This window comes from Perissodus microlepis, chromosome 7 (genome assembly GCF_051167445.1).
Source record: "Perissodus microlepis isolate ML-2025 ecotype Zambia chromosome 7, ASM5116744v1, whole genome shotgun sequence".
Lineage (NCBI taxonomy): Eukaryota > Metazoa > Chordata > Actinopteri > Cichliformes > Cichlidae > Perissodus > Perissodus microlepis.
Window position 1 is genome coordinate 40625905 of NC_140467.1, and position 27427 is coordinate 40653331.

Sequence of the window (27427 nt, forward strand, 5' to 3'; positions counted from 1 at the left end):
TTTGATCTTGACTTAGTCCAATCTTACAATTAACTGCAACCATTCACAACCAAAGACATTGTTCTTTTGTCCTATCTGATCAAATGTCAAGCATACTGTTGGAGCTCATCACTCCAGAGTTAAAGAAGTTAAAATGTTGCTCATAAAGATGGATGAAATGATCTGAGACGTAGGCGTACTTGTGTGTAATTGCATTCTCGTGGACTTGTGATACATCGTCAGTCGCAGACCAAGTACTTTTCCAATTCAAAGTAGACATCAAGCTGAGTACACTAAAAATTCCCAGATGTGTTCTCACTCCTCTCGTTTTGTCAAGCATGCATCAGTGGTGACTTGGGTGGACTTGGTGGTACAGCCAAATATCCCAGAATCAGTTACAGTCAGTGTAACTGTGATAATATAGCAATTAATACATATTTTCTTAGGGACCCATCTACAGGGAAGGGTGTAGAGGCAGGTAGCCCGACTGCCACCACCTGGCAGCGGTACAATATGATGGATGCTGTGTTCCAGCGGCAGCACTCGATAAGTCTACCAGCAAACCTGACTTTCACTACAGGTGATGCAATCAGCACTACACCCTCGACCCCTTCTACAGAAGTATTAAGGAAGAGGCCCAGGGACAGCCAGGCTATCCTACCATTTTTAAAGGACCAACCAGAAAGAGAGGAAGACAGCGAGAGACAGGCTCTGGCTAGGGAGCAAGAGAGGGAGAGGGCAGCTACTCAAAGGGCAGAGTGATATCTGTCACTATTTGAGAAACTTGTTGACAAACTTTTAAAAAAGCACTTTAAATGTCAAATGTGAAGTGAGTCTGCATACATGAAATTCAACCTATACAATCATGAACATATGAGGTTTATAAAGAATACACAAATATACAAAAAAGAACACTTAATGCACACTATTTACAATTTGAACAAATAGATTCCATACTCATACAGCAACACTAATTAGGAGAAAAATATGTACCATTTTTCTTTTCTTTTTTTTTTTTTAACCAACAGCAGGCTATTTCTTGTGGCCTTAGCTGCTGTTTGAACATGGCTACATCATGCAAGTAGCTGTTCAGGAGACACTTGTGCAGCAAGCCTGGCTCAGACACAGGTTCCTGAAAGCTCCCTGTCTGCACCTGTGCCTTCAACTGTTTCGGCTTGTCCTGCTTGTGCCGCCTCCTCTCCTTCTTCTTGGTAGACATCATGTGTTGCCACACAGCTATTATGTGGAGGATGCAGAAGGCCCCCACAACTTTCGGAGGAAACAGAGGCCGACCCTCAAGGGCTCACAAGAAGATGGAGTGCCAGCGTGTTTTGAGGATGCACAAAGTAGGATCTATAATATTTCTGGCCTTTGCTGAGCTCTGGCTCTGCTAGTTTCACTGTTTCTCTGTCGGGGAATTCTCTCACACTCAAACTGTGAAATATGCTCCACTCCAGTCCACTGAATGGCTGTTGAAAATATGAAAGAGGACATAACTTTACACATTAACTTCCCAAAGAGTCATCCTGAGAAATGTCATTTTCTATGCAGCATTTCATTATCATGTTAAAAAACAAACAAACCCCACATACTGCTTAAGTTGCTGCTCTTTGAGATTAAAAGATCTCATTACATTAACAGAAACACTGACATCCCTGCTCTACAGCTTTGCATTCAGGGGGTGTCCTTGTCACAAAGATCAATTCAGACACTGAAATCTTTTCAATTTTCTTTTTTTATTAATTTAAAATTTTTTCCAGATGTCAAACACAAAGTATAGATATCAGCACCTTGGATTCTTCTGCATTAAATCTACTGTGATGGCTTAAAAAAGTTGGAGGTCCAACAGCTTTGTATTGAAGCTCCCTCACACCTACAATTAAAATTTTAGTGTTGAAAATAATACATTTTATCTGTCAATACAAATGTCTGAGAATCTTTACCAATAATGCACCATTACATTTTGATCACTTCAGCTGTTGGTTATCGGCAACTGCAAAAGTTACCAGCCTGGCAGAGGGCATTTCATCAAAACAAAGCTTCTTAGAAAGTAACACGTCTATGACCTGGATAGAAAAGAACCGCAGACTGAATACAAAGGATGGATTGTAGCCACTGAAATGAGAAAGAAAGGGCAAGCCTTTGCTGTTCCAGGACAGCAGGAGCTGAATGTAAAGGAGAAAAAGTGGAGGGTTTGGATGCTACGTCCATCTTTTGCATACAGTCTATCATCTAAACAGAGAGGCAAGTGTACAGGGAGTGCAGAATTATTAGGCAAATGAGTATTTTGTCCACATCATCCTCTTCATGCATGTTGTCTTACTCCAAGCTGTATAGGCTCGAAAGCCTACTACCAATTAAGCATATTAGGTGATGTGCATCTCTGTAATGAGAAGGGGTGTGGTCTAATGACATCAACACCCTATATCAGGTGTGCATAATTATTAGGCAACGTCCTTTCCTTTGGCAAAACGGGTCAAAAGAAGGACTTGACAGGCTCAGAAAAGTCAAAAATAGTGAGATATCTTGCAGAGGGATGCAGCAGTCTCAAAATTGCAAAGCTTCTGAAGCGTGATCATCGAACAATCAAGCGTTTCATTCAAAATAGTCAACAGGGTCGCAAGAAGCGCGTGGAAAAACCAAGGCGCAAAATAACTGCCCATGAACTGAGAAAAGTCAAGCGTGCAGCTGCCAAGATGCCACTTGCCACCAGTTTGGCCATATTTCAGAGCTGCAACATCACTGGAATGCCCAAAAGCACAAGGTGTACAATACTCAGAGACATGGCCAAGGTAAGAAAGGCTGAAAGACGACCACCACTGAACAAGACACACAAGCTGAAACGTCAAGACTGGGCCAAGAAATATCTCAAGACTGATTTTTCTAAGGTTTTATGGACTGATGAAATGAGAGTGAGTCTTGATGGGCCAGATGGATGGGCCCGTGGCTGGATTGGTAAAGGGCAGAGAGCTCCAGTCCGACTCAGACGCCAGCAAGGTGGAGGTGGAGTACTGGTTTGGGCTGGTATCATCAAAGATGAGCTTGTGGGGCCTTTTTGGGTTGAGGATGGAGTCAAGCTCAACTCCCAGTCCTACTGCCAGTTTCTGGAAGACACCTTCTTCAAGCAGTGGTACAGGAAGAAGTCTGCATCCTTCAAGAAAAACATGATTTTCATGCAGGACAATGCTCCATCACACGCGTCCAAGTACTCCACAGCGTGGCTGGCAAGAAAGGGTATAAAAGAAGAAAAACTAATGACATGGCCTCCTTGTTCACCTGATCTGAACCCCATTGAGAACCTGTGGTCCATCATCAAATGTGAGATTTACAAGGAGGGAAAACAGTACACCTCTCTGAACAGTGTCTGGGAGGCTGTGGTTGCTGCTGCACGCAATGTTGATGGTGAACAGATCACAACACTGACAGAATCCATGGATGGCAGGCTTTTGAGTGTCCTTGCAAAGAAAGGTGGCTATATTGGTCGCTGATTTGTTTTTGTTTTGTTTTTGAATGTCAGAAATGTATATTTGTGAATGTGGAGATGTTATATTGGTTTCACTGGTAAAAATAAATAATTGAAATGGGTATATATTTGTTTTTTGTTAAGTTGCCTAATAATTATGCACAGTAATAGTCACCTGCACACACAGATATCCCCCTAAAATAGCTAAAACTAAAAACAAACTAAAAACTACTTCCAAAAACATTCAGCTTTGATATTAATGAGTTTTTTGGGTTCATTGAGAGCATGGTTGTTGTTCAATAATAAAATTATTCCTCAAAAATACAACTTGCCTAATAATTCTGCACTCCCTGTATAACTGACCTGCAACAGTCATCTGACGAGACACGTTTCAGGAGCTTTTTAAAGGCGACGTATTACACATAAGAGCCAGATAAAATGAGCTGTTATGAAGTGTTTAAGAGAATTTCTGCTCTGCACTGGTCTAATTGCAGCTTTGACCAAAGTCAACAATCATTGTCTTACCACTTTGTTCAATCATCATCATTACATTCATGAACCAGGCTTATAGCAGCTGGTATTCTTGTTCATCTAAATATAACAAAAACCCCCAGAGAGATAACATAAACTGATTAATATTACTATCAATTTCCCTTAAAGTCCATCATACATAATCAAAGCAAACCCTGGAAAATAACAACCTAAAGAAAACATTGATGATATAACTGCAATTGTGCAATATTTAGAGACAAGTTATCTGCTGTGGTCACACAATGCTCTTATAACACTGTAATAAAACTTAACTCATCGATCAACATGTGGCATAACATTATGACCACTAGCAAAGTGAGTAACACTGATTCAGACTATTCAACACGGAGGCCACACCTGGCATCTTGGTGCCAGATATCACGTGATGGGTCAGGGCCGCTTTGGCAGCAAAAGGGCGACCAACACAGTGTTAGTTAGGTAGTCATAATGTAATGCCCGATTGGTGTATCTGAAAGACTGAAATGAGACAGAATAAGGAGCCTTTCGTTCAATAAGGTCAACCTGACAGAGAGAAATAGCAGAGCCTTAAAATTTTCCATGATAGAGGACGTTTGTTCTATAAATTATTACATTATTTCTCCAAGAAGGAGCTGAGGCCGCTTTTACCTTAATGCTACATAAAGTACAGTTGTGTAGCGTTTAGGGAGTGGGTATGTTTTGGACAGCTAAACCTGAGGTTTCTTTGTGAGCCACTTCCTAGTCTTTGTGGTTTGTTGAAAACGAAATGTACAGTGGCTGCAGCTTCTCTCTGGAACCACGCTGTTAGACAATAACTAATTACATTATTTCTCCAAGAAGGCGCTGAGGCTGCTTTTAGCACGGCGGGCCTTCTCTATGCTCTCAAAGGTTGGAGTCCCTTGAGGTAACTGTAGACGGTCATTTTCAGTCTCCATGATATTCTCAGCTTCCCCTAAAGACATCATGAAAAACACATTTAATGGGTATAATTAGTGACTGCAATCTTTTTTAAAAATGTAATTAATGAATAACTAAACACAATATTTTTTAAACATTTAGATGCATTATTTGGTAAACAGTAAGGTCCATTTGGACAGAGACTTTTTTTTTTTTTTTTAGCATTTTGGTTCTGTTCATTACCACAATTAATTTTAAATATAACAACTTTAAATATAATTAACTCAGATCCAGTTGAACTGCCGACTGTCAGCCTTAATTCAGTGGGTTGAACAAAAAGATTGCACAAAAATGTGAGAACTAAAATGCAATCCCATCATTTCAGGACATCAAAAGTAACTGGACAAATAAAATAAAATGTATTCATTTGAATCTTGCTAATGCAAGCGCCACACCTCAAATCAACTCCAGGGCTTCTATCTGCTTAATTGATAATGACATAACAAAGGAAGTGCCCACACCTGCCCATGAAATAGCCTTTCAGTCTGTGTTCTGCTGTTCAAAGTAAAATAATCCTCTAAAACCAAAGCAAAGAATCACTATATAATGCTTGATAAGGATTTATTTACCCGTCTGTGCACCCTCTTTTTAAATGTTAAACAGGTTTCCTTAAGATGATGATGCCTGTAAGTGTGTAGCTTTACCTCTCATACGATTAATAAGTGTTCCATAGGCGCTGTCCATCTGGTAGGCAAATATGAAACTGAGAGGTATGATGGGAGCCAGCATGCCTGGGTTCTTTCTTTTAATAGCTCTAAAGAAAAATTATGATAAATAGAAGACAATATTTAACTGCAAAGATAAAAGCACAACACAGAGATGAATCTGTGTGTGTTTGTGTCAGATCTTTGTGAGGTGTTAGAATCTCACCCTGCAGTTAGTCCCACTGTGGCCACCGCAAAGAAACTGCCAAAGTATTTCAGAAACTCTCTGGACCAGGCGATCTGCATCGCCATCTGCCGCTCTCTCATCTGGTTCTGCATCAGAATCTGGCGCTCCATCTGGGCACATGCACGCGCGCACACAGACACACAAAAATAAATTAAGAAGAAATTATAAAATAAAATTTTCCCTGCCTGGTAAGATTTCATTTTCAGTTATAATCAATTTCAGTCAATTACTGTTGATCAGAGCTGTAAAAATCATCTGATTCATCAGTTAATTGTTTTATGAGAGTACAGACAGTTTCCATAAGCACCAAAGGCTTAGTACTTTTTAAAAAAAGCCCCTAAAAACTTGTAGGAAGTGTACATTACGTGAACAGAGATGTGATTAGTTGGGAGCACAGACTGAACTTCTATGTATGCTTGAGAAGTTTCTTTGGAATTTTTTTTAAGTCATGAAACTAAACCCTGGAATCCACTGCTGTAAACATGCCAACTACAAACACTACGCTCTAGGGAAGGAGGAAGTGACAAACTTTTCATCTCCACAATCTGGGTGTTTCGTACTCCTGACATCGACTCTTGGCTGTACACTCTTTAGGTTCAATGGAAATGACAGGAGTGACTTCTGTAATTGACAGTGTTTGTTCTTTTAAAGCCAGCATCCGCTGAAACAAACTAGTGAGTAATCTGAGCACACTTAAGGGTGTCCCCCTTTAACGGCACATGTTGTGAATGAGTGAAGAATGCAATTATGAAAAGAAAGCATTTCCCGCTCCTCCACACCATGTGTATGAGCTGCAGGAACGGGAAATGGGGTGACACAATCGCTGAAAGGTCAGCTTTCATGACGGCTTCATCTGGGTCACAAAAAAGGAAGTAAATGGAAGATAGAGGATGTTAAATTTGAATAAACTATCCTGAAACGCACTCCAGCATCTAAGTACATAGATGCTGCAGGGTCTCCATCTTATAAAAATGAAGTAGTTCAATATGCCCATATACACAAATACGTAACATAAGTAAAGATCACTGCACATCTTTGCTCAGCCACCAGTTTCACATTATTAGTTAGTTTGTCTCCAAAGCGCTCAACCTGAAATGGCCCTCTGATGTACTCATTCCTAATCATGTCCTTCATGGTCACTCCAAACCAAAAAATCTTAACATCTTCAACTCTGTCACCTCCAGTTTTCCAAACCACACATCATAGCATCTTAAAAACCTTTCCTTTCAGTCTGTAACTATCCATCACAAATTACCGCTGACACTCGTCTCCACCCACTGTTACTTTGGATGGTTGGATGCTATTTAAACTCATCCACTTTCACTGCCTCTGCTCCTTCAATATTCTGCCCATCTCCCTCTCATTTTTGTGCTGATGCCAAATGACTCATGAGTGTTTATAATAATGAACACTTATAACAACAATAATAATGATAATGTGTCATCTACATTAAAGACTTCAGGGTCTTTGTATAACATTCTTTACCATTTTCTGTTTCTACAGGCTGTTTGTATGGGATAGCTATGAACCCATAAGTGATAAATTAGCCCTATTAGTGTAGATGTGCAATTCAAAACTAGACAAACATATCTGCTGGTGGGAATATCAAAAGGAAAAGATTTAGTTTTGGCAAGCTCAGACAAGCAGCAGACTGTGACTCTGGGACAGGACTGGAAAAAGCAGAAATGAACCGACCCACTCTGAAGGTGACATTTGTGAGGGGTGCAAGTATGAACACAAAGCGGGACACTAACTTGAAAACAGATGCACACAAATCATCATGATCTACACATTGGAAGAAGGGAAAGAAACAGATGTAACATGTGAGAAAGAAAAGCAGAGCAAATACATGCGGGAAATATGTGCAGCAGGTATTCCTGATAAATACAAAATATTTCATGTTAGGGTTTTTTTTTTTTGTGGATTAGGGTTTTTTTTTACATGTTTGCAAACTTTGACCTGTGGGCACTCTGTATGCTCTCATGCTTTTAAAAATTATTTGTCCAAAATTGGATATGGAGTGATGTTCCTAAATGCACTAGTAAATCCACAAAGAAAGGACTCAAGGAGAAGACCTGAGGCGCCTAACCAATGCTAAGATTTCAATTCTATTGAAATATTGCCAGGGGATTGAAAATAGGCATTTAAAAAAGCATCTTACAGTTACAGGAATTTGGAAAGATTTCAGGAAGCTTTGACCCTCTTTGACTCCATCTTTCCAAAGAAGGTTCCTCCTGCTTAAGACAGCAATATGAACATCTGAGCCCAGTGGTGTATTTCCACAGAAGAATTTATTTCTTTTGTGACTAAAAATGCCCCCCCCCCCTTTTTTTTTTCATTTGTCGGTGTTCGGGTTTTCCAATTTCACATAAATAAGATCTACTTTCTTTTCTTTTTTATGGAAGTCACTATAATGCTCTGATATCAGTAGATATTTGCATCAGTTTTTTTCCTTGAAAGAAAACACCCCCCCCCTACTATAAATCCATTTTGATGGCACCAATTCCTCATTCCTAGGAAGTCCATTCTCAAAATATTTGTACCGTACATATGAGCAGCCACAGGAGATTTTTGAAACTGTGTATCAGGCACCGAACTAGACCACATGTTAGAATATGTATCCCCACCTTCCAGAGCTGCTTTACAGACTTGGATTCACATCTTACTAACACACTATAAGAGCTAGAAAAGTGACAAGAGTGAGGTTAAAGCTGAGTGTATGCTCACCCCAGTCCAGAAGCCATAGCATGATCTTCACCAGGGTAACAAACCTTTTTTTCTACCTGTGCAAGTTTCCTCTTTAAGTAGAATCACAGTGGTACCTGCTGTGAAATCACTTTGGGCTGGTTTTTGACTTTGGTGTGTACTAATACTTAAACACTAAAAGAAAGATGGTATGCGTGTCGTCATTAGGATAGGGATTTGTGTCAGTGTGTGGGACATGAAAGGAAGTAACGCACAATGATCACACTACTCAGACAATGAGCAGTGTAGTTAATTACCTCCTCCAGAGAGTAACTAAGTAGTGGGTCTAAATGGATTTGGTTGTAGTCATAGAGATTAAAAATGTTTGCAGACCTACAGTTGCTGTGGATGTCTCCTGTACTCATAGGGGTGGGGGAAAAAATTGATACTGTGTAGTATCGTGATATTTTGTTTGCTAATAATGTATCGATACAGGGACAGCAGAAATCGATATTTTGTGACAAAAAAAGTTTTTGTGGACTGGAACATGCTCTGACTTCAGACCATGTTGATCAGCTCCTTTTTCTGAGCAAGAATCCTGACATTCCTTCACTGTCCAAATGTGTTTAACTTTTTTTATGGCAGCAATAAACATGACAGTTTACTTATTTTCATTTAAGACATGTTTTATTTTAATTAAGTTTAAAACTTTTTTATTTAATGTAAAATTATATTTTGTTTTAATTTACTTTCAAATTCTTCAGTTGCTGAATGGGCTGCATAGTTTTCATAAATTGCATAGTTCAGAATAGCTATAATTGTACCAGATGGTTGCATTCAGTTAAGTTGGACTAGACTGTAATACAAACCGTTCAGTTTGTCAACAATAAAACTGACTGAAATGAGAGAAAGACTGAGTGTGAGACTTTGATATTAGATAAAATGAATATTGATGAAGTTTACCTTTATGTACAGAATCTGAATATCGCAAAATATTTTTAAAAATTGCAATAATATCGTATCGTGCGTTAAGTATTGTGATAATATCGTATCGTGGGATGTATGGTGATTCCCACCTCTATGTACTCATGGAGCTGATACAAAAATAATGCAAATTAACAAGTGCACAATTTAAACTTAGTCCGGCATCATTTCAGCATCTGCAACTAGTACAATTTCAAAGTATGAAGGCAAAACTTTTTGGTGGGAAGGTTTGGGGCAATTTTATGTGTTAAAAAATAATTAAAAATCTGCTTTTTTTTTTTTTTTGCTTTTTCACTTTCACCATCTTTCACTAGATGGTGAAAGATGTCACAGCAGAGGTCAGAGGTGATGTGCGAGTGGGTGCACTTTCACTCACCTGCAGCCGTGCATTCGTTAGCATGAATTCTTGTTGCTTTTTTAAATTGTCATCCATGGATTTGGACAGCAGGACACCCATGGCTGCGTTGGCGTTTCTGTGAATTAAACACGCAGTCATTCAAACGTGCTGCTCTGCTCTCATCACAGCAGCAAAAAAAATTCCAGAGTCGGGCTTAGAAAAGCCACCTGCTTCAAACTGGATTTGTTTCAGCATGTAGTGACCTCTTCAGTCCTTCAGTGTCTCTTCACTTCAGCTTTAGCTTTAAGCCTCAACTCATTTTAAGCTTTCCCGTTAAGTTAGCGAATAACAACACGACTACTGTCTTTAACCTAAATGAAACTGTTGTCCGTATAAACTTTTATATTTCATGACAAGTTGGAGAACTTAAAATAAAAGCTTTACATACCCCAAACACTTTGAAGACTGTCAGCTAAATGCTGGGGAAAGGACTCCGGGGTGGATCGTCAAAATAAAAGCTACGCGCACTGCCTTTTTAGCGGAAGGAAATGACGTCTTACTTCCGGCTAAACTAATTTTTTTTTTATTCATTCATTTATTTGCATTCGAAATATAAAGAGTAAGTTGAATGAAATGAAAATAATAAATAATAAAACATAAATAATAGAAAACAACAACAACAAAGACTGCAAAACAATTAAAACACACAGGAAATAGTTTTTATAGGTTTTCATTTCAGTTTTCATTTTAGTCACATTTGTAAAACACTTATTTTAAAACAAACACAAAAGCAAGTTGGCAAGATCAACCAAAACAAATCTATGATGATTTTGTCAAAGTATAGGAAGAGACAGAATGATTACTTGAAGGCTAAAGTGAGTTAGATGGTGTAGTTTGGCTCCCTCTATTGGTTCTCATGGGTCACTTAAATAGTAGCGTTACACGTTGACTCGTTGAATGAATGGCTTGATTTAAGATACGTAAACTCCGGGTGGTGGAGAGTTTTTATTAAAGCAATAATAATACTAATACTAATACTAATAATAATAATAATAATAATATAGCAGCCTAGTAGTCTCTTAAAACCTTTGGACTGAATGGTAACTGGGTTAATTATACAAGGGTTTTACTTCAGATAGCTTTGTTTTAATCATAGACAGTATAGTTTTAATCTTGAATGATCATCAATGGAAGATCATTCAAGATTCAATGGAAATTATACATATATTAATGCATATGACACCAATTTGTAAGCTAAATATTTAACAGTGTGGATGGTGGATACATGACCAGCAGAGAGAGGGACTGACTTTCAAAATGAATTCCTGTCAGTTTTATTTATTCTTGTATTTGAAGAACGGAGTAGCATTAATTTAGCACTAGTAGTGATATAGTTTGAGATATACTCGGAGCTGCGGTGGACTTTGATGAATTCTGAAACTTCTTCTCTCCTGAAAGTGAAACAGAAGTTAAACTGCCAGATGAAATTTCATCTAGTCACAGCTGGAGTTTTTGGACTTTGAACCACCTGAGCCATCAGGTGTGACATGATCCTACCATGAATTTGCGGGAAAAATAGCATCCCATGCTTGTTCTTCTTCAGTTTTTCCCCTGTGAATTCATGAATCAAAAGCAAAATGAACTGGACTTATGTGATAGTTTCATGCTGCAGTGACTCATATCAAGCCAAGCTATCATGTACCGTCAGTGAATTACAACGGCAGCGGGAACTTCTCATCTGTCACCTTCCTGGCAACTTCACATGACAAACGCTAACTTAAATAAACCGTGTAGAGATATGTCACACAGAGAAGTCACAGTGTTAAGTACATGTGTGAACGGTCGTCACTGCGGACAAAACTTCTCCGTATTACATCTGTTTATTTTTCTTTTTGAATACAATAATTTACTTATTAATAATTTTAATTAATTACATTTAAAGGAAAAATAAATAAAAGATGTCATGTCAGTGTTTCAAATATCCTTGCCTCGCCAACACCGTGTCTTTGTCATAGTACCTTTTACAGACAGACAGCTATTTTACCTGTTTTCCGTAAGTGAAAAAGACTGAAAATAAAGCTTCTCGTCACATTAGCTGATATTCCTGATTCAGCCAAGAGGTAAGCACATGGGAAACTCAGAAATGTTTTATGGTTCGATGTTATGCAGGTTGGCACAGGATAATGTCTGGATGACACCCTGCTGTATATTCCACGTGAGGGATGACTTGACATGCAGGTAAAAATTCCCTCAGATAAGGTTATTTCATTCAACTCCAGCTTTCCAGCTTTCAGCACATGACTTGTTAAGTGTTGTGTAAACATCTTGGTTTTGCGTGTGTGTTGATTTAAACGGTACTTTTTTACAAATACATTTACATGCCAAACGAAAATTCCACAGTATTGACTGCTCTGGGGTATTGTGTCAAATACATGTGACTTAAACTCATTGGGCAAAATTCTGCTTTGTTTAAATTTACTCATTAATATTGCACTATGGCTTTTGTCTTTATATGCAATACTTCTCATCAGAGTAGCTGTTATGTTAGGGTGGCATAGTGCTGTCATGGTTAGGACTGTCCCCTCACAGCAAGAAGGTCCTGGGTTTGGGTCCTGCGTGGACTTTGGATGTTCTCCCCATATCTCCCCGTGTGTGGGTCTACACCGGGTATTCCTGCTTCCTCTCACAGTCGGGTGGATGGATGGATAAGAAATGCTGAGGCAGCAGTACTTTCAGAGCTCATTTAACAGCTTCACAACCAAAGGTGGACTCAGCACCCACCTATAGCTCTTCTCATGGTCTTAATGCATTTATCAGTACACAACTTCATCAGTCAATCGGTCTGTTGGTTGACTTTGAATGATCCCCTTAAAACTAATACGTTGGCTTTGCTATATGAATTTTGCAACCCAACCTAATTTAGATCAAGTAGTTATGTATTTTATCTTATTCTTTTTCTTTCTGGATATTGTTTATTGTTGCCGTCATTAGTAATACTGAAAAAGTAAAACTTTAGTAGAGAAGCTTTGGTGGGATCCAACTTCTACCAGGAATGTGCCTGATTTACTGCCAGCACAGGAACCAAGCTCTAACTGGAACTGAAACAATGAGCAACACCCTGGTGGAGTCAAATGTCTTCTCTAAGCCCACAAAACACATATAGACTGTAAACGTGTAGACACATAGCCACCTAGGTGAGGGGTTTTTAGGCATGTCCTGCTGGGAAGAAGACATGGGGGAGACCCAGGACACACTGGCCTGGTGGCCTAGGAGGGGATATGTCTCTGCTTAGACTTCGACTCTGTTGACCCAGATCCAGAAAAGAAGATCAATAGATGGATAGATTCTGAGTTAAAAACTTAATCAAAGAGTTACAGAGACACTATTAATAACTGTAGTTTTTAGAGGTGTTACATGATAATAAACTATACTAAACACTTTTAAGGGGAATGAGTATGGCAAACACTGAGCTGAGGTTAATAAGATCATGTCTTGCTCATTACTTACCATCAACAGCGTATTACTATGATGTAGTAGAGGGGAAAACCTTAGGTACTGGCCCTGCTGGTGTTAAGTATGGAAAGGAAGGATAAAGCATTAATAAGTTACTAATAAAGTGATACTGTGCTATTAATAAGCAATTTGTAAATGATAAATATTTAACTTAGCATACTGAAATTCAAATAATTACATGCAGTTTAAAAAGAACATCTATGAAGACAATGAACAAAAATTACAAAGTATTATAGTATAGTATTTAATTTTTGGTGCTTCAACCCTGAGTCAAAGTATAAAAAAAAGCCAACGACATCATTGATTGATTGATCTTAACCATAACCCATGGTAGTAGTTAATTAGTTTTCTCAAGTCTTGATAACCAGAGAAATGTAACCATTAGCCATTATAAGTGGTACATTAAATAAATAAATAAATACATTTTCTAAGAAAAAAGTCCTTCTTGATTCTTTCCCCCAAGTTATAGAGTTAGGATTATGACCTTAGACCGAGAGTTCAGGTGCTGCTGCTGGAATTTTACTTATTATTTACACTAAAATATTTACACAGCCTATTTTCTTTAAGTAGAGGATATCTTTGCTAACTCATTCATCACTAATGATGATATTGTTACGAGTTTTACCTGGATTAATATTTACAGTAAGTGGTCAAACTGGGTGATACTAAGGTAGTATAAAAAATTCCCGATAAAGGACGCCATAGTTTGGGAGTCTTGACCACATAGACAGAAACAAGTGCGTAAAAAAAAACCCACAAAAAACTAACCAGTATTAGTTTCGGATACAAGCTACAGGACTCGAATGTTGCTCAATATGTGTTTGCTGATCATTAATGTTTGAGCCACTATATTTGGAGGAGTTTACTGTCGGGAACATTTTGATCGCTTCTTTACTTACAGTAATCACAAGTCAGCTTCCGTGTGAGCAGCGGAGAGTTAATTTCGAGCCGTCTAAGCTTTCCACGAAAAAAACGCCGTACTTTCATAAAGAAGTTGAGCTGAGTACAGTTAAGCAAGGAGGCGTGGCCACTTCTCCTGCCTTAACTGTTCGAAGGGACTGACGGAGGGAGTTCAGATCACGTTTAGAGCTCAAGGAAGAAGGAAATCACTAATGAGAACACAGCTGGCTGTTTTTGAATGACCTACAGGTAAGAGGACATATTATTTATTTAGGACAACTCAAAAAATTTATATATATACACATATATATTTTAACACTAGAGCAACACCATCAATAATAACAATATTAATAATAATAAAAATAATAATGTAAAGATATTCTATGTTCTGTATCTTTTTGTATGTACAAATGAGCCATGTACATTTTTTCTGTTTTTACACGGCCATCTATTTTTGACGTTAACATTTATTTTTGTCTTTGGATTCTGTTTCGACTCATCTGATTTATCTGTGTATGCATACACGTACTCTAAAACTCCCTTACTATCACGTATCAGATAAGACTATGGTTAACCAAACAGATGACAGATCTTAACAATCAGAGTTCTGCAGAACTGTAGTTGTCTTTCCACTTGGGGAGGAAATCCCGGAGAAAATGTCTATTTATATCCTACTTACTCACCTATCAAAGTTGCTTACTGTGTAAGCAAACAAAGATGCTCTTGTACACATTTGCAGTTGCTGTTAAGTTATATTTTTTCTATAGAAGCCTGGTACAGCTACACTTCCAGATATAATGGTGTGGTGGAAAGATGTTTTATGTAGAGAGGTGGGCTGTTATGTGAGGATGGTGCGGTTGAAGTGTGCTGGCATGGCTTCAGTGTGAAAACAAAAACTTCCCTGTGTTATTTTTTCCTGTTATAAAAGATAAAGAAGAGGGAAGTACTTCTTTGGAGCTGAGTCATGCTAGATTGGGATTACCATGTGATATAGTGTCACACAGCTTTTTGCCAAATTAAGAGGCAAACAAGGTCACACTGCACATCTGGTTTTCTTCGGTAAAGTGACTCATGTTTCATCACTAAAGAATCTCAACTTCTGGTAATAATCCCTTTTTTCATCCTCAGATCTCAATGGACTGGGCCCTTCTTATAGTTTTACAAGTGTTATTTCAGCCCTCTCTCTCAGGTGGGTGGTAAATAAATTTTTTGGATATGTAGAAGCAAAGTCAGAACAATAACTACATATTTGACACGTGAGGCACTTACAGCTGCAGAGTGAGATTATGTAAAAAGTATAAGATGCTTGTAAACATTTTAAGACTGGAGTATTTACCTTCATCTTGGCATTATTTTGTGTCATTTCCCTGCAGTCTTATTCACTGTTGAGGCAGAGCAAAGCATGTATACGTCAGAGTTTGGAGAAAGTGTCGTGATGGGCTGCAAGTTCAACCCTAAACCCTCCTATCCTCATCCTGACCTGAACGTGACCTGGCACTGGATCAACTCTGACTCCGTTCAGGACGTGATCCGGCTGGATAATGGCGTGGCGCGCTCGGAATCTCCAAAGTATCGGGGACGAGTGCAGCTTCTGACCGAGGAGCTGGCGGAAGGCTGGGCTAAGCTGAAGGTAATTCCTGGCACTGAGCTTCTCAGACTTACATAACACATGTTGGACGGCTTACCACTTAATTCCTACTAATTTTACTCTGAGCATTAAGCTTGTATAAACTTGCCAGCTCTTCTTCATCTTTTTAAAAATTACTCTCAACAGGTTTAAATTCCCTAGAAAGTGCCACAGGATAACTTTACTGGAACTTTACAGGGGTGTTTACTCATAAAAGGACTAAGTCTGTTTAATTTTTTATATTATAGTACAGAATAAAACCCTAATCAGAGAGGCAGAGGGAGGGATAGAGCTGATATGTTTTCCATTTTGGTTTCTTTAAGAGGGCATAACAGAGGACTCTTGTTCTTTTGTCACTTTACAGATGTCCAGTCTTAGAATCAATGACGCCGGGAAGTACCAGTGTGTGGTTCATTCAGCGGATGGAGCCGACTATAAAACTATAGCCTTGTCTGTTGAAGGTGAGAAGTACATGTGTTGCAGTGTAGGCCTGTTACTTTTCTTTTCTGAAGATTTCACAAGCATTGTTCTGGGAATGGTCTCGTAACTGCCAAAGCGCATGGTCATTTCTGGCCAGTTAAAGTTTCACTCAAACTGAAAATGAAATAAAGACCACTATTAGTCAATTTTGTAAAAAAAAAAAAAAAAGAAAAGAAAAAAGAAAAAAAAAGAAGAAGAAGAAAAAAGAAAACAACTTTGACAAACTCAGCACATGCTGTTATCAATCTTGTGTTACAATAGAACGTCATTTTCTTCCCTAGCATCTTATAAATCAGTGACCAAACACATTGAGAGGGCAGCAACAGGTGATGAGGTCCTGATAACCTGCCAGTCTGAGGGATACCCTAAGTCAACGGTTGAATGGCAGAATGGAAACCTGAAGACACTCAATCCCAACACCACTGCTGAATCAACACCAGACCAGATTTTTAGAATCACCAGCCAGATAAAAGTCAGCTCATCAGAAAAAAACAACTACACCTGTAAATTTACAAAAGACGGCAGCTCTGCAACAATTTATATTCCAGGTAAGCGTTCGTTTCCAGTCTTGAAATGGTACATGGTATTTACATGTCCTCCTGCGTGTGCATGAGAGTTAGATGCAGCTTATAGCTGTGCCTTTGAGATCAAAAGGAGGGCTTCCTTTCAGGAAGGCGTTGCAGAAGTGGATTTCTTCCAAAACAATACTCACAATATTTAACAGGAAGGGGGATGTAACATAATCCCAGCTTTTCCAGGTGGGAATCATCCGGCTGTACTGTGTGCCTCCTTTAAAAAAAGGAGAGAAAAGGCTCCAACATTACATACTGTGCTTGTTTAACTGATCAGAAAGTGAAATAGATTTTTTTTTAAACAGTCCCCAAAAGAGCAGATGACACTAAAGTTCAAGTGAAGCTCTAAATGTTCAAAGCTACCACAGGAAATATGTTCTCATAACCTGTGTGCCTGTCATCACCAACTTCCTGTTATGATTAGAATTTTGTTTTGTACATGTTGGCTTTTATCCCCACCCTACATCAAACTGCAGAGACTTAGATATGTAGATATGATTCCCCCACTTTTCCCACCGCTTTCCTGGAATTAATAGACCCTCCCATGTGTTTCTGTGAAGCTGGTGGGTGGTGTGTGTCTGGTGTGTGGATGTAGGTGCGTAGCAAATCTTCAAATGTGAGACTTTTCTGTGTCTGCATGTAGGGTGCTCATCGTTTTCACACCAATATGGAAAAAATATATATTTAATCAAAACAGGTATCGAAACCGTTTCACTTTTAATGTGCTTTTCGTGTGTCATATTTATTTCTTTGATGAAAAACTAGCCACATTTTCCCATGCAGTATTTCCCACAGGAAGCTTTATTGTAAGTCATATTGTAATGATAAACACAAAAGGGTAGAGTTTAATGATGATCCTGTTGAGGGAAATGAGAAATATATTTTAATTCATTTCTTATACATATAAAATGTTCAATGCTAGAGTAAGAGAAATGTATTGTTAATACAAGAACTAATAAATAAATACATAAAATATGTGAAAGAAGACATTTTTATGTGATCATATCTGCCATTGCACCAGCATAACGAGGCACTATAGCTGCTATAAGGTTTTGTCCTTGACCAGCAAAGGGGAAGTTTGTGGTCATATGCCTTTGGTATGTTTGGTTATTTCCAGAGCGGCTAAAGTTGCTAAAGCATAGATATTACCATGAAATACTAATCCCACAATGTTTTGACTCTTTTTACAGATGAAATACCACTTCATCCTGCAAAAAATGATGCTGTCATCATTATACTGTGCATAGCAGTGATAGTGGCATTCGTTTCTGTCGGAGTGGTCACCTATCGACGACGAAAAGGTAACCAATCAGTCCCTCAGTTCAGCACAGATAGGAATGCTTACATATCCTGTGTCATGCTGCAGACAGAAATGTTGGTTTCAAACAAAATGATGGGTAACAATTTAGTGAGGTGTTAAAACACCACAGATAGCAGCAGTTATCTTGAATAATGGGCTTAGATATAAACAGTTATCTCAAACAATGGATACTTTGCAAGATATTTAAGAAACAAATTCAAAATCAAAGCCAGTCATCTTGCAAAACCTGTAATACAACATGTAGGTGATCTTAATGCAAACCTGCATTTCCCTTTGCCACAAAAACAGACAAAGTATTTAACACCTCGCTGCAAGTGCTCGCTCTGGTTTCATTTTAAACATTCAGTAAAACTGCATAAAATGTGCAACGACAGAGCTGACATCGGCTAAATGATTTTAACTTTAATGCCCAAGCAAAACCAAAACTTTGTTGTTGGTCTTGTGCCAAACAGCTTACAGACAATCTGAATTCATTACTCAGCACTGCAAAACGTATCTTTCCTGTGTCAAAGGCTGGGCAGCTCTGACTGGGAAAAAAAAGAAAAGAGAACAACACATGTATACTCCCAGGAACACTGGTGACACTGTAGGTCGTGTAAAAGAGGAAGCATCTGTGAACGTTTCAGGAGGTTCTTGTCCGATTTGTTCTATAATGCTTGTGATTTGAACAAAACTTTGCTGGAAATTCTTTAGCATGTGACCTGCAGTGTTTTTTTGTTTTTTTTCGTGTGACCATGACTTAGCTTTTTACATTCTAATGCGTTTCGCAACTATCAGACCAGACCGGCTAGATTGTGGGAAACACCCAGTGTGGTTTTGGTTTATCTACAAGGGGAATTCAAAGCTAATTGTAAACGCACGGGTGATTTTTTTCAGCACGAGTTTATATTATTGTTCACACACCTCACTCAAGTTCACTGGAAAACTTATTAAACATATTTTCACATATGAATGTGTAAAAATGACGTTTTACTTACAGATAGATCAGGAAACTGTCACGCAGTTATCAGGAAGGCATGGATCTTTATTGTGGTGCTTTCAAGAGCATATGAAAATATTGGACATTTTGAGGAATAATTGAAACTTCAAAGCCAAAATATTAGAATCAGAATCACAGAGACTTTATTAATCCCAGAGGGAAATTGAGTATACAACAAACGTCAAGCACTGATTTAAAATAAAGTGTAGAAACAGACATATTGATACAAAAATATAGAGAAATAGTAATAAATATACATTTAAATATAAAAAGACACAAATATGTGTGCAAATATATGTCATATGTCAGAATTATAATAGATTATGACACCGTGACACCAAATCACTACATATATGGTTGCATAGCACCATTTTAGCAAATATAAGGTCAATTAAAGAATGTATAATTCAAAACAAACCAAACCCAACAACCTCCATACATTCAGTGTATCAGTGCTTAAAGACTACATCACCTGCTGTACCAGTACGTTGCATTAAAGTGCACTTTTTTGTTACAGGATCCCACAATCACAGCACTCACAGCACCAGGAACCTCCTGGAAAGACCTGCTCCTACCGCTGCTTCCCGTGAGTTCAGTGGTTATGTTTTTATTGCTGTTTTGCTGTTGAATTTCTACACTGGTTATAAATAAAACTGAGTTCTTCAGTGTTTTTTTTTGTTTTTTTTTTAATCTTACTGTCCTCTGTGTTGTCATATTTCTAACAATGCTGTTCCCTCCTGTCAGGTCTGAGAAGTTGTGACGACAACTATGAGAACGAGATAGCTCCTTGTAATGAAGGTAGGTAGCTTATCAAGTTGAGAAATATAGTTTACATGATTTATGTGCCACTGAAAGATTATCTGAAAAGAAAGACCTGCAGGATATTTCACATCTTCAGCAAATGACTGACTTGACTTCTTTTTGTCTCCAGGCCACGTTGAGGAAAATCTGGGGTTGTATGTGAAAACACATTACTCAGAAAGCTTTCTCAGTGCAGAGCGAAGGAATCAATGCGGCACTTTCAGTGCGGAGGAGCTGCCTCGCAGACTGCAAAACAAGTGAGTCATAAATACATGCGTCCAAAATGATTGGGAAATAGACGACTATGCATTTATCCGATATCATTTCCCGTACACGCAGCCTTAAAAAGAAATTTGTTCTTCTTTCCAGAAAATCGCATACAGTGAATCCTCTTTTCGTTTACTTGCAACCACCCAGCATTGTGCAGAGCTGTGTGTGGCGTGCTACATGAAGTCGTCTCAATTAGTGTTCTATTAGGTAGTGGTCCTTGTTAGCAGTAACACCATCCTCTATGAATCTACAGTAATAGCAGATAGCACATTTAAAAAATAATGAGGTTATTATATTTTTAGGGGTCTGAATGAAGACAAGTTTATGGTCACAATTAATTTACTGTGTTAACTAAATTTGTGTTGTATATTCAGCCACAGCCTTCTATTACTTACAGATTTAACTTAATGAAAATATATAATGCTGGGTTTAAACACAGTTCCTGTGACAGCTAAAAACTTTTTATAATACACAAAAGGGAATGACCATGGCATGGCAAGGCTTTTGTTTTCTTTTTTTTGTTCCTACATTTGTGTTTGCGAACAGTACTTCTGCCTATTTAATGCTAATTTATGATAGTTGACTGACATTGTCATGGCTATCGGTTTATCCAAGGCAGCAGTTGCGAAATCAGTGAGTGAGCTTGTGAAGCTCAGCTCGAGAACATTTTTTGAATGCACTGATAGCTACAGTACATGACGATGTATCGCAGTAAAGTTTTTAAATGTAAACGTTGTTATGCAGAAGTCACTGTGAGGTAAAGTAAAAGTAATCTGTAAAAAGCCCAGGATCTCGAAAAAGAACTTAAACCTCACAGCCACACCATGCTCTAAATTTGTTTGGGGTTTTGTTGACTTCACAATCTCGACTTTGCTTTTTTTATTTTCAGTGAAGGCCACCCTGTGAATCTTCCTGCTTTACTCCCGGGTGCTGGTGAGACATTTTTCCTTGAGGGACTTCCCGGAAGCGGGAAAACAACTGTAGCCCACATCCTGATCTCATCCTGGACTGAATGGCCCACAGATTCCCTTTCCAACTTCCTCGACCTCAGCGCACTTCATCTTCTCTTATATGTTGACTGCAGCTCCGTGAAAGACGACTTGTTTCAGGAGATAACAACTCAGCTTTCACTCACCAAAAATATATCAACAGAAAAGTTGAGAACTCTGTTAATCACATCTGGCAAGGCTCTGCTTTTGTTGGACAGCTACAAAGAAGGAAACCAATATTTCGATGACTCATTAAGGAAGTTTCTAAGTGAACGAACAGGTTGCAGGGTGCTGGTCACGGCCAGCCCAGGACACTGCCCCGTGCTCAGGCAAACGATTGGGAATGAAGGAGTTCGAAAGCTTCAAATACAACCTGCAAAGTACTGAGTTTAAAAATAATATTGTGACCAAAAAAACACTGTATATGAGTTCGATTTTTAACAAATGAGGCAAGAGTTTTGTGTTTCTGTGTGTGTGTGTGTGTGTGTGTGTGTGTGTGTGTGTGTGTGTGTGTGTGTGTGTGTGTGTGTGTGTGTGAGAGAGAGAGAGAGATAGGCATTATAAGCCCAGATATGCTGCAGAATGTACTGAAAGTGATGTACTGCATGATGATGTGTATTCAAAGTGATGCTTGGGAAGTTATAGACGTGCAACAAATTATAATTTTGTATTCTTTGTTGTCTTGATTGTCACTTTCATTACTGTGCAATATGTTTTTTCAAAATTCTTTTAGAGAAAGTACATCATTGTTACTGGAAAAGCTGCATAGTGAAAGCGGTGATAAGAAACTGGTGTTTGCAGAATCTATGAAAGCGGCAATTAAAATCTCCTTTTTCAATACATGTAACAGTTCAGATACAGCAGTGGTTTCTGTTTTAGCTCAGTGTATGTGCATGAAAAAGAGAAAGGTCATAGTTAAGGGCATCAGCTAGACTGCAAGAAAAGCAGCAACAGCTTCTCTCTGGTGTCAAGAGTAAGAGGAAGTGACTCTTTGAGTGTTCCTGACAAGAGATCATTTATGCCAGTAACATTTAATTTTAAAAAAAGAAAGGGTCTTTTTTTAATTCTTTTTTTAAATTTTTGTAGGTTCTTCATTTTGTGGAAAAGCTAGCATGTTTACAAAATTTCAAATGGCATCGAGCCAGTAACTTCTCTCAGCCCTGATCTGTTGCACTGGTCGACATCATCTTTTACTAAACTCGATTGTGCACTTTTTCGCTACGGCTGGTGACTTTACATGATCTCAAAAAGTCCTGAGTCAGCAGTAAACAGCATGTTGTTGTTGTTTCGTTTATCAAATGCACAAAAAGCGATGAACGTTTGTGTGGTAAATAGAGAAGTGAAAGAAAACATGCTTTAAATAAGAGAATGATATCCAAATAATGGGGCTTACTGTAGTTTACAGTCACACACGTGATGTGCGATTAACACTGCAATAAAACAGAAGGGGAAATATTCCACCAAAGTAGTTTGTTGTCTTTAAGCTAATACACAACTAAAATGTGATTTTAAAAAAGGAAACTCAGTAGAGATGGGTTTGTAGAAAGCTAAAAGAAGACCAAATCCCTAAAGACTCATCACATAAATTTACATGTAGGGAAGAAGGGCCTGAATCAGGGAAGCATCCAAGCAATTTGTCACTTAGCATCCATAGTAGTTAAACTCAGTAAAAAAAACTAAACAACGCCCCCTAAAAGAAATTTAAATTGTTGTCACTTTTTCCCAAAAAGACCTCGTATGTTTGCTTTATTTCCCCATTTGGCAGTTGATTGGCTCGATTTCCCTGACAGATTTTTTTGAGAGTCCAGGATGTACAAGAAGTGTCTAACAGATCATTACAAGTGGGATAGAAGAAGGAGAACCATCTCAACAGCACTTTATTACTTGTTGTTGTTGTTTTTGTAAGCTGAGATGGCTAATAGCACTCCAATGCTAAGGCACAGTGGAGGCTGCATCATGTTATGGGGCCGTTTCTTAGTAGAAGGAACCGTTGTAATGAGAAAGAGTGCATGCAACCTAGTCAGCCATCTACTTCTCTTTCAGCACAAGACCTTTACCCCAGACAGCATCTGTTTAAAAAAAAGACTTACCCAACTCCAGGCTTTGCCCTTGTGCACTTTGACTTCAATTCTTCACCATTTTTTAAAAATACAAACTTCTGTCAGATCTGTGTGGAAAATCACACACAACTCTGGGAATACCCAGCTGTCTAACTCCTGGAGTTTATAAAAAAATTCTTCTATATAACTCCCTCTTTATATCCAGTAGAATTGATTAACTGATTATTTTTGAAACAATCTGTGACTTCATGGTTTTTACTGGTCAGAATATCATCCCCTCTTTAGATGATATGCTTTTATGACAATACAACCACTACTAAAGATGAAAAAGTGTTTTTATGTGTGTGTGTTTTTGCATATTCTTAACGCAAACAAACTTTTTCTTTGAGAAAATGTCTCCTTTTTCTTTAAGCTCAGCTCACATTTCTATCATTTTTCAAACTAAGCAGTTCCACAGTAGTTTACGGTTGATTTCTAAAGCCAATTAATTTGTATACAAATTTGTTTGTGAAACTTTTTTTTTTTATATACATTAAAATGGAAGATTATTGGATGTTTTTGAAATTTTAAAAGAAAAGGCTTAAATTAGATCAGCAAATAAGGGGCAACCAAAAAGCAACAATCCTGGAAACCTTTGCCAATGACCTGTAAAAAAGTATCGATGTGGACTAATTTATTTCAATAATGCAAACCAACAAGAGCACTGTAAATTAGATGATCACAGTCCTCATTAGGCAAACATAACAAACATAAAATAGTATATATTTTTTTATTTTATGCATGTGTTTCACTTTCACAGACAGCTCAAGTAAAGGCAGATAACAGATAATCCATACACTGTGATGTAAGGGCAAACCTTCTGTAAGAAGCTGAGGTGGGGCTGGGTGGGATCTTAGAGGCTGCTGTTCCCTGGAAAAATCTGGCACACAATCTGGAGCGCAGGCATTATCTAAGAAAACCTGCTTTAATGCAAAACCAGGGTGCAGTGTAAACTGGAAACTGGCACGTCATCAAAACACAGATCATTACTTCCAATCAGACCCTAAGAAATCCTTAAGTTGGTGAAGTCACGACTACTATGCCATGGTATCATCCTCATCATTTTTTTCCCCACATGTGAGCCTGCAGATATTTAAGTCAAAGGGAAGAATCTGACTCGGAGTCATCTGAGAACAACAATTTCTGCAAAATCTGAACAGCTGAATAAGTCTAAATCTTACAATTTGCTGGTCAGAATTATTCTTCTGCTAACTCAGCTCTGTCTGAGTCACGATACAATCTTGAAAAACATTCAAGCATGAATAAAGGGGAGGAAAAATAAAAGCCAAATGTATTTAAGAATACATTTGTAACGTTTGCAGAGCTCTGTGTGCAAACTGCTGAGTTTGCACACAGAGCTCTGCAAAACTTTTGGTTCTTCTTCCAGCTTTTATTATTGACTGATCTCTGTGTAAAAATGAGACTAAAACCGGACGCACACTAACACACTCAACACGCTCAATGTAAAGAGCAACTTGGCAGCCTGCATGTGTCGTACTGGGTACGTTTATGATTCACTTAAATATTTTCCTTCCAAAATTTAGTGATGTGAAAGGGAAAACACGACAATAAATCTGTTTACGTGCCTTTCAGTCACAAACTTGTTCATGAACTTCTTCGGCAAAGCCAGACAACAGACAGTAAGGTGGTTTTGTGGGCTGCAGATAGGAAAATGCAACATCCAGAACGCAGGAGGGAGAGAACTCGAATAAAACACTCGCTTTAATTGGCGATTAAATAAATTCAAAAACACAAAGTCCAAAAACCTCCGATATAATCAAACACTACGAGTCAGACAAGGGAACTCTGTACAACAGAAATGGACCCAAAGCAGACGACGTGTCGAAGAAGAAAGGGAGGACTGTTTTATTTATAGCCTATACTTACAACTCGATGGGAACAAGAAACAAGTGAAAACACTGAACACACAATCAGAAGGTCAGAAATGAAACAAGGCACCAGTGAAAACTTTTATAAAACAAAACAGGAAGCAATCCAAAATATATCGACTAAACACACAGACAACAGAAAGGAAACAAACTAATCGAGTGGGAAGGTAAGTAAGTAAAATTTATTTATATAGCACATTTCACACTGGAACTCTTTCCCATGTTGCTTGTCTGTGTTTATTGTGCTATGGTGTGTTGATATCTGTGCATTCCTGTATTATCCTTCTGTGTTACACATTTCGATGTTTTTTTTCCTCGCTACCTAGCCTGACCTGTCTCCCCAATGTGATGTTTGTGTATTGTATGTACGGTCGGCAAGGTCTGTCATCTCGGTTGTGGGCAAAAGACCTGCAACTGACAAATAAAGGCTATCTCTCTCTCTCTCTCTCTCACATATAAAAATCACAAAGTGCTTCACAATAAAATCAGAAATACAAATAAAATAATATAAAACAGTGAAAAAATTAATTAAAAGCTTGTTTGTTTATAAATGTCTTCAGCTGCTTTTTAAAGGAGTCAATGGAGTCTAGACAGTGTAAAAACAACAGCAGGGAGTTCCACAGCCTCTGTGCCAATGCCTGAAAAGCCCGATCCCCACGTGTTTTAAACCTAGTACGTAGGACCACCAGTAACCTCTGACCCGACGACCTAAGTGCTTGGGATGAAGCAGGTTTCAACAGGTCAGAGACATACTGGGGAGCTTCACCGTGCAGAGCTCTAAAAGTTACAACTAAAATCTTAAAGTGAACCCTAAAATTTACTGGCAACCAATGAAGAGAAGCCAAAACTGGAGTAATGTGTGACCTCTTGTTTGTGCCAGTTAAAAGTCTTGCCGCGGCATTCTGTACAGACTGAAGGCGATCCAGAGCTGATTTGTTAAGACAAGTAAAAAGACCGTTACAATAATCCAAACGAGAAGAGATAAAAGCATGAATAATCATCTCAAGTTCTGCCTTTGACACCAGCAGTCTGAGTTTAGAAACGTTTCTTAGACGATAAAAACAGTTCAAGTTGTTTAGAGTGTTTCTCAAGAGACATTGAACTATCAAATATAACACCTACGTTTCTGAGACTCGACTGAAATGAAGGGTCTAAAAAACTGATATGCTGCTTAATTTCTGAGAGCATGTGATCAGGTGCAATAATCAAGGTCTCTGTTTTATCTGCATTTAACTGGAGGAAATTGTCATTTAACCATTGTTTGATTTCTGACAGACAATTATTTAAACACAATAATTTATAAAACAGAAGTTTTGAAAGAACAGTATAATATAATATAATAAGAAATAAAGTCAAAACAGAAAGCAAATGTTATACAAGACTGAGTCTCAAATGATAAAGCCAAAAGCAGGAAGTTATAATGACCAAAAAAACCCAAAACACAGCACTAAAGAAACAGAAACCAACCTTACCATAAACCACAAAAATAACAAATCCCACGGACCATCACAGACAGGAGGCTTTTTCTTTAAAGCCAAAGGAGGGTTTTACCCTGGCAGTGAGCAACAGAAAATCTGCCCTGAAAGGAGAAATATCAGACTAATGTCCCTCGTAACCACGAACACAAATCCAAATAAATGCCACATTTACTTGAGATCAGATAAATAGATAAGAAAGGCAATAAATATGACTAGACTGAACAGCAAAGCCACCCACGATTATTACACATTATCAGATTTTATTGCCTTGTTCTGATCAGCAGCTGCCTGTAAATGATCTAAAACAACTTCCTCCAAACTCTAAATTGCTAAAGCAGAATCTGCTTATTCGGGGGGTTTTGGTAAGCCTCAGATTTTCTGCTCTTCGCAGCAAATTCAAAAATGGATAATTTTTTAGTTTAATCATTGCGCCTTTACTTTGTTCACTGGAACTGCTGGAAATTTCATTACATTTGTCTCTGACACGGCTTCATCATTTGGGATTGAGTGAAGAGGAGGGAAAAACACTTACTGCCATGAAAGAGTCAGGAGCTGAAATAACCTTTTTTTTCTGAATCATTACATTTTAGTGTACACACACACACACACACACACACACACACATTCATCAAAAAAATCCATCAATCCTCATTCTTCTACAGTAGACACATAACAGACCGCATAATCGAAGCAGTTTGACCAC

The 27427-nt window shown here is 38.2% G+C and overlaps 2 protein-coding genes across 2 annotated transcripts; one reads left to right on the forward strand and one right to left on the reverse strand.

Moving 5' to 3' along the window:
- Positions 1-1696: 1696 nt before the first annotated feature.
- Positions 1697-10344, reverse strand: plgrkt (plasminogen receptor, C-terminal lysine transmembrane protein). Its single transcript, XM_084935045.1, has 5 exons — positions 10255-10344; positions 9846-9942; positions 5780-5910; positions 5554-5663; positions 1697-4904 (listed from the first exon to the last, which is right to left on the reverse strand). The coding sequence occupies exons 2-5, from the start codon at positions 9924-9926 to the stop codon at positions 4777-4779; spliced, it is 450 nt and encodes a 149-aa protein (XP_084791171.1). The 5' UTR covers positions 9927-9942; positions 10255-10344; the 3' UTR covers positions 1697-4776.
- Positions 10345-14299: 3955 nt separating this feature from the next.
- Positions 14300-22100, forward strand: LOC146383659 (coxsackievirus and adenovirus receptor homolog). Its single transcript, XM_084935046.1, has 10 exons — positions 14300-14468; positions 15348-15408; positions 15593-15849; positions 16211-16307; positions 16608-16874; positions 18089-18199; positions 19716-19784; positions 19943-19996; positions 20130-20256; positions 21159-22100. The coding sequence occupies exons 2-10, from the start codon at positions 15354-15356 to the stop codon at positions 21643-21645; spliced, it is 1524 nt and encodes a 507-aa protein (XP_084791172.1). The 5' UTR covers positions 14300-14468; positions 15348-15353; the 3' UTR covers positions 21646-22100.
- The last annotated feature ends 5327 nt before the right edge of the window (positions 22101-27427 follow it).

Bases quoted from the DNA above. Each gene is read 5' to 3' on its own strand.
- LOC146383659 (XM_084935046.1), top strand. From the start codon at position 15,354: ATGGACTGGGCCCTTCTTATAGTTTTACAAGTGTTATTTCAGCCCTCT. The intron at 16,308-16,607 runs GTGAGAAGTACA...TTTCTTCCCTAG, and splicing joins TATAGCCTTGTCTGTTGAAG to CATCTTATAAATCAGTGACC. The intron at 18,200-19,715 runs GTAACCAATCAG...TTTTTGTTACAG, and splicing joins CACCTATCGACGACGAAAAG to GATCCCACAATCACAGCACT.
- plgrkt (XM_084935045.1), bottom strand. From the start codon at position 9,926: ATGGGTGTCCTGCTGTCCAAATCCATGGATGACAATTTAAAAAAGCAA. The intron at 5,911-9,845 runs GTGAGTGAAAGT...GCATGTGCCCAG, and splicing joins TAACGAATGCACGGCTGCAG to ATGGAGCGCCAGATTCTGAT. The intron at 5,664-5,779 runs GTGAGATTCTAA...ATTTTTCTTTAG, and splicing joins ACAGTGGGACTAACTGCAGG to AGCTATTAAAAGAAAGAACC.